General features: G+C 58.4%; 2 protein-coding genes across 5 annotated transcripts in view; one reads left to right on the forward strand and one right to left on the reverse strand.

Moving 5' to 3' along the window:
- Positions 1-1,839, reverse strand: part of NCAPH2 (non-SMC condensin II complex subunit H2) — a 16,270-nt gene extending 14,431 nt beyond the window's left edge. For all 4 annotated transcript variants that reach the window (XM_023509266.1, XM_023509264.1, XM_023509265.1 and 1 more), the window contains exon 1: positions 1,630-1,839. In XM_023509266.1, the coding sequence (XP_023365034.1) occupies positions 1,630-1,737 (108 nt within the window). In that variant the 5' untranslated portion in view covers positions 1,738-1,839. The remainder of the gene's footprint in view (positions 1-1,629) is intronic.
- Positions 1,840-2,160: 321 nt separating this feature from the next.
- On the forward strand, positions 2,161-6,240 carry LMF2 (lipase maturation factor 2). Its single transcript, XM_003783082.3, has 14 exons — positions 2,161-2,281; positions 2,628-2,881; positions 2,993-3,021; positions 3,149-3,366; positions 3,441-3,619; positions 3,792-3,933; positions 4,069-4,203; positions 4,274-4,379; positions 4,453-4,549; positions 4,625-4,807; positions 4,884-5,052; positions 5,133-5,244; positions 5,319-5,415; positions 5,508-6,240. Exons 1-14 carry the CDS (start codon positions 2,188-2,190, stop codon positions 5,808-5,810), a joined length of 2,118 nt encoding a protein of 705 aa, XP_003783130.1. The 5' UTR covers positions 2,161-2,187; the 3' UTR covers positions 5,811-6,240.
- Positions 6,241-7,190: the final 950 nt, after the last annotated feature.

Below are 7,190 nucleotides of genomic sequence, written 5' to 3' on the forward strand. Positions count from 1 at the left end.
TTTTGCAGTTTTTGGCCAGGGCTGGGTTTGAACCCACCACCTCCAGCATATGGGGCCGGCGCCTTACTCCTTTGAGCTACAGGTACTGCCTCAGCCGTCATTGTTGTTTGGCAGGCCCGAGTTGGATTTAAACCTGCCAGCCCAGGTGTATGTGGCTGGTGCCTTAGCCACTTGAGCCACAGGCTCCAAGCCACAAGTGATATTTTAAATTAAGAAAATAAATGAGATTGTTTAAGGGAAACTTGTCAGAAGATGACCCAGACCCCAACCTGAGGAACTCAACACTTAAGAGTCTGGTAAACAATTCTCTTGCTTCAGTCTCCCAAGTAGCTGGGACTGCAGGCTGCCAGCCACAGGGCCCAGCTATTTTTAGAGACAGGCTCTTGCTCTGACTCAGGCTGGCCTTGAACCTGTGAACTCAGATAATCCACCTGCCTTGGCCTCCCAGAGGACTGGAATTACAGGCGTAAGCCACCATGTCAGGCCCTAAGATGACATTTCTGTTGGCCCCTGGACTTGGTAGAAAAAGGTCACTATTGATCAAGACAACAGACAATTAAGTGGAGCAGAAGCCAGACTGCACTGGTCTGAGGAGTGAAAGTAAAGTGCAGAGATGGAGGGGACAGCTCCTTGACAGAGGTCTAGGGCCAGTCTCGAGGCTCATGCCTGTAATCCTAGCACTCTGGGAGGCTGAGGCGGGTGGATTGATTAAGCTTAGGAGTTCAAGACCAGCCTAAAAAAGAGTGAGACTCCATCTCTAAAAAATAGCCAGGTTTGTGCCACGTGTCTGTAGTCCGAGGTACTTGGGAAGCTGAGGCAAAAGGACTGCTTGAGCTCAAGAGTTTGCTGTGAGCTAGGATGCCATAGCACTCTACTGAAGATGATAAAATGACACTGTCACAGAAAAGAAAGCAGATCTAGGCAGGGTTGTCAAATATGGAAGGCTAAATGCTTACAGCGTGAGATGAGAAGTAGCTTGAAATGGGTATGAACACCCAATATAGATCTCTCTTACATCATCTCTCAAACACAGAGACACGCACACAGTGACTGAAACAAAAAATGATAATGCTGGCTCGGAGCCTGTGGCTCAAGCGGCTAAGGCGCCAGCCACATACACCTGAGCTGGTGGTTCAAATCCAGCCTGAGCCCACCAAACAACAATGACGGCTGCAACCAAAAAATAGCCGGCGCTGTGGCGGGCGCCTATAGTCTCTGCTACTCGGGAGGCGGAGGCAGGAGAATCGCTTGAGCCCAAGAGTTAGAGGTTGCTGTGAGCTGTGATGCACAGCACTCTACCCAGGGAGACAGCTTGAGGCTCTGTCTCAAAGAAAAAAAAAAAAAAGATAATGCTGTCTCGTCTACTACACTCCATTACAGAAAAATACTAGTCACCACCCACTAAGTCGATCTGACGGATCACTAACGGGTGGCGACCTGCAATGGCAGCTCCAGGCTAACCTAACCAGAGATGATTTCGGAAGCAGGGATGGAACTGGAGAGGAAGAAGCGAGTTTGAGAATCAGTGCGACCACAATGCCAGATGGCTGCAGCTGAAGAGCAGCAGGGCCTCCCCGCAGCCCCCGCCCCGCGCCCCACCCCGGCCGCGCCACTCCCTGCCACCCTCACCTCCTCCAGATACTCGCCCAGCTGGGCCGCTACGTCCACCTCCCAATTTTTGGTGAGGTCGCGGATGGGCTGCAAGAGGTGGGCAAAGCGTGCCTCCACGTCCTCCATGTCCGGGAGGGGCCGAGTGGCGAGGACCGCAGGGCCCACTTCCAAGGAGTACAGTGTCCTCAGCCCGCCACTAGTTCTGGGGCCATTTTGCTGTTCCCGCCCAGGAAAGAACATAGCGCGGCGACGCGCGCATGGCTATGACATCACGCGGGCCAAAGCCTGGAGTAGCGAACCCGCGCGCTACTCCGCGGGGAACAGCCAGGCTGCCCTCTGGGGGCGGGGCCGGCAGACGAGGCTTGAGCTACTGCAGAGGCGCCTAGTCTACAGCGGCCTAGGGGCGGTACTTTGAGCTGCTGTGGGCGGGGATAGAGGAGCTTTGAGCTGCGGCGAACGGGTTGGGGGCGGGGTTTTGAGCTGCTGCAGGCGGGTTGGGGAGCTTTGGTCCGGGCGGGGACGGGGGCGGGGCCTGGAACTGCAGTGGGTCCCGCTCCAGCCGGCCGAGTAGTGGATATGGCGGGTTCTCGGCTCCCACGACAGCTCTTCCTCCAGGGCGTGGCCACCGTCTTCATGTTCGCCTTTTCTTCCCTCTACACGCAGATTCCGGGTGAGGGTACTCAGGGTGGGACAGCCCCCAGCCTGCGCGCGGGAAACTATGTTCTCTCTGCTTTCCACCCGGCACTCACGCCGTTGTGGGAGGGGGCTGCAGTCAGTGCCGTGCCGGGTGTGGGAGAGGAAGACGTGCACTGATCCGCTTATGTAGCTCCGGGCTCTGACCCAGGGCAGCGGGAAGTGAGAGGGCTAGACCTAGGAAGCTGGGCAGGCCTTGTGGGCTCTTGGACGGGGTGTCTTCAAGTTCCAACTTGGGGGAGTCCTTCTGGAAGGGCTGGGCGGGGTTTCCTGGTTGTAGAGGGGGAGGGTCCAGAGCCTGGCCCTAACACGCGCTCCCACAGGCCTCTATGGCCCAGAGGGCATCCTACCTGCGCGGAGGACGCTGCGGCCTCAGGGCAAGGGGCGCTGGCAGCAACTATGGGAGACACCGACGCTACTGTGGGAAGCCCCAAGGCTGGGGCTGGACACCGCTCAGGGCCTGGAGCTGCTGAGCCTGCTGGGCGTGCTGCTGGCACTGGGTGCCCTGCTGGCGCGCCCGCTGCGCCATCCACTCGTCTACCTGCTGCTCTGGGCTTTCTACCTCTCTGCCTGCCAGGCAAGTGGGGTGCCTGCTGCCCCCACAAACCACTGGGGCCGTTGTTCCCAGCGCACCGTGCCCTGCAGCTGCAGACACACTCCTGCATGCTGACAGCCCTTCTCCCTACAGGTGGGCCAGGTGTTCCTTTACTTCCAATGGTGAGTGACTGCTGGGTGTGAAGCCACAGGAGGTGGGTGGGGCAGGGTGAGTTTGCCTCTCTGGAAGGACTCTCTGAAGGGAGTGGCCTCAGTGGGGAGGGAACTCTGCACTATTTTCTCCCTGTAGGGATTCCCTGCTGCTGGAGACTGGCTTCCTGGCTGTGCTGGTGGCCCCACTGAGGCAGTCCCTCCAAGGGAAGCAGGTCCTACAGGGTGGGCCAGCAGAGGCCTCACCCCATGAAGCCCTCCCCTTCTGGCTCGTGCGCTGGCTGCTGTTCCGCCTCATGTTCGCCTCAGGCGTGGTCAAGCTGACCAGCCGCTGCCCCGCGTGGTGGGGGCTCACTGGTAAGGGTCTCAGCCTGGATCTGGGGTGGTCTGCAGGCTCTGCCCAGCCCTTACCACCTGCTTGTCACCTGCAGCCCTCACCTACCATTACGAGACACAGTGTCTGCCCACACCCGCTGCCTGGTTGGCCCACCACCTGCCTGTCTGGCTGCACAAGCTCAGCGTAGTAGCCACCTTCCTCATTGAGATTGCCATGCCCCCTCTCTTCTTTGCCCCCATTCGCGGTCTACGCTTGGCTGCCTTTTACTCACAGGTGGGTGGAGCCCTCAGCCATCAGATAGGGCGTGGCCTCCTTCATCACTGCCCAATGTGTCCCACTGGGGACAGGTGGCAGAAGGACTCACGACTAGGAGGGTGGGTGTATGCCTGCCAGGTTGGAGGGCCCAGGAGGGAGAACCTCAGAGCCTCTGAGTCGGTTTCCGCAGGTGCTGCTTCAAGTCCTCATTGTAATTACTGGCAACTACAACTTTTTCAACCTGCTGACACTGGTCCTCACTACTGCCCTTCTGGATGACCACCACTTGGCTGCCCAGCCTGCCCATGGCCACCACAAGAAGATGTCCATCTGTGAGTTTCAGATGCGGTCCCTGCCTTCCAGGTGTCTCCTTTCCTATAGCACCCCCCAGGTGACCCCTGCTCTAGCTCTACCTTAGCCATTTGGCTGTGGACCCTCCACTGAGTCATGACTACCCGGCTCTACAGCCTGGCCCAAGACCCTGCTGGCCTCGCTGTCCCTGCTGCTGGAACTGGCCGTCTTCGGTCTGCTGGCCTGTGGCACTGTGTACTGCTTTGGTCTGGAGATCGACTGGCAGCAACGTACCATCCACTCCAGAACCAGTGAGTACCAGCTGGGGGACCAGAGCTCAGGGGCTGGAGCACACCTTCTTATAACCCCTTCCTTTGGCAGCCTTCACCTTCCACCAGTTCTCCCAGTGGTTAAAGACAGTGACGATGCCCACCATGTGGCTGGGTGTGGCCTCCCTCACCTGGGAGCTGCTGGCTGCCCTCTGGAGGTACATGGCCCAAGAAGGGGGAGGGAAAGGGGTATGCAGGGTGGACCTGACCACACTTGGGTCCCTGCCCCAGGTGGACCCAAGTGCGGGGGTGGCTGCAGAAGCTCAGTGCTACAGTCCAGTTGTCCATCTTTGGCACTGCCACGGTGTCCTTGTTCGTGATCAGCCTGGTGGGTAGTGCTGCGGGTGGCAGGGTTGGGAGGGGCCGCAGTGGCAGCACTGAGCCTCTGCCCACCTGCCTCCAGGTGCCATACTCCTACATGGAGCCAGAGACCCATGGGCGCCTCTGGCCTAGGGCCCACCGCCTGTTTAGTGCCGTGGAACACCTGCAGCTGGCCAACTCATACGGCCTCTTCCGTCGGATGACCGGTCTGGGTGGGCGGCCTGAAGTGGTGCTGGAAGGCAGCTATGATGGGCAGCACTGGACAGTAAGCCTTCTGACTGGGTGGGGGCAAGAAGCGACCGAGTCAGGCTTGCCCAGCTGACCACTGCTCTATGTGGCAGGAGATTGAGTTCATGTACAAGCCTGGGAATGTGAGTCGGGCACCCCCAGTTGTGGTGCCACACCAGCCCCGCCTCGACTGGCAGATGTGGTTTGCAGCCCTGGGCCCTCACACACATAGCCCTTGGTTCACCAGCCTGGTCTTGCGCCTGCTGCAGGGCAAAGAGCCAGGTGAGACCTGGGGTATGGAGTAGGGGGGAGCAGGAATGGAGGTCAGGGTGGGGCTATACTGAACCTCTCCCCTGCCACAGTGATCCGCCTCCTCCAGAGCCACCTGGCCAGCTACCCTTTCCATGAGCAGCCACCCACCTACATTCGGGCCCAGCGCTACAAGTACTGGTTCTCCCAGCCTGGGGAGCAGGGGTAAGGCTGGGGCACTGGGCAGGGTGCTAGGAACTGGACTCTAGCCACACACTTAATATCCAATCCTGTTGCAGCCGGTGGTGGCGGCGACAGTGGGTGGAGGAATTTTTCCCACCTGTATCACTGGGGGACCCGACGCTGGAGACGCTGCTCAAGCAGTTTGGGCTACAGGTTAGGGGGTGCCGGTCAGGGTGGAGAAATGACAGGGATGATCTCTACCATAGGGGTGACCCTATGGGCCTTCTTCAACATTGCCCCCACAGGACAAAAGCCCACCCCAGGTCCGCAGCTCCAGAAGCACCTTGGCTCAGGTCCTCCTCTGGGTGAGGACTCAGCTCTCACCCCTGGAGGCTCCCACCCTGCTCTGGGGGCTCCTTGTGGCTGTGGGGACTGTCCGAAGTGTGCAAGCCCTGCTGACTCCCTGGTCTCTCCAGTCCTCCCCACCAACTAGGGGTGAGAAGCATAGGCTAGCCCCCAAGAAGGACTTGAGGGCTGCCTGTGAACAGGCAACCCCAGCCCCCAACAGCTGCAACAGCGGTTCCCGGACCCCCCGGCGGAAAAAATAGCTGTGTTTTGTCAGCCACGTGTCCCCAGGGAGTTAGGGTGGGTCCCCAGCACAGCCCTGGTCTCCTGTGACAGGACAGGCTCAGCCACTGTGCCTTAGCCAATTCTGCCAGGCTAGATGGAGGTTGGGATGCTGCCCATGGAAGATTATTAGGTGCTGCTTTGAGGGCCCATTTGTCCCCCCATACCAGGACCCCCATCACTGCCTCCACAAATGGCCCTAAAGGTGAACATGTGACCCAGCTCAGGACCTACCCCAGGCTCTTATACTGGGCCATCAACTTTGAGTCTGGAGCCCCAGCCCCTACACTGGAAGAGGCAAGGCTGACCCATTGAAGAGGGAGAAAGGCAGTCACCTCCCACATCCTCTCCATACCAGCCCATCCTGCCCTTCACACACGTGTACCAATAAAGGCATCTTCCATGCTTGGCTGTGAGCCTGGTGTTTCCTTCCTGCCAGGAGGCCTGAGGCAGGGACAGGGCTGGGGTCCCCTCACCCCAGGCAGTGACAGCCTGAGTACTGGTGGGCTCATTGTTGACTTGACTCAGTGGGTCTTCTCCATTTCTCTTTCTCAGTGTCCTCCCCTGTAAAATAGGATAGATGGGCCTGGCCACAAAGGAGCCTCTGGCCAGGCACAGCCTGGGGGACCTGTCAGTTCCACACATTGGTGCTGGGTTCCACATGCTTTTGTATGCGTCGGGTCCCCAAGGATACAACTGTTGGAAGGCCAGAGACCTCACCAGAACCTGGTCTTTTCCTTTCCTCCTACTCCCACTTTCTGGTCTCGGGAAAAAACAGAAGGCCAGAATGGGCAGGGGCAGAGGAGGGACAAGGATGTGGACTGGTCAACGGGGGCACCTCTGCAGAGTAGGGTAGAGAGGAAGGAAAGCTGGAGGCCATAGGCCCCTGCAGAAGAGAGAAAGTGACAACCTCTGGCCTCCATCCTGGGAAGAGGACACCAAACTGGTTGGGGCACCATACAGGTTTCCGTTTAGAGTCAGATTACCAATCGGAGGTCACTGCTCTCCCTGGGTTAGTACAGTACAGCTTTTTAAGCCCTGATTCTGTCCTTAGCACATAGCCACCACCCTGTGCTCTGCCCCACAGACCCCTGGACAGTCCACAACATGTCCAGTTCTCATCCCACTCCAGGTCCCTAGACCTTCTGTGAGCTCTGTGTTCAAGCAGTCTGTGGCATGAGCTCACAGATGCTTCAAGAGGGCTCTTACACACGGAGAAAATGGCCCAGAAGGCAGGCTTAGATTCAAACGTTAGTCACATGTTTAAAATTCAAAACCTGTCTCTAGGCCAGGCATCTTCAAACTACAGCCCGCAGGCCACATGTGGCCTGCCAAGGACATTTATCCGGCCTGCTGGATAT

This window comes from Otolemur garnettii, unplaced genomic scaffold, assembly GCF_000181295.1.
Source record: "Otolemur garnettii isolate 467f Iridium unplaced genomic scaffold, OtoGar3 scaffold00007, whole genome shotgun sequence".
NCBI lineage: Eukaryota > Metazoa > Chordata > Mammalia > Primates > Galagidae > Otolemur > Otolemur garnettii.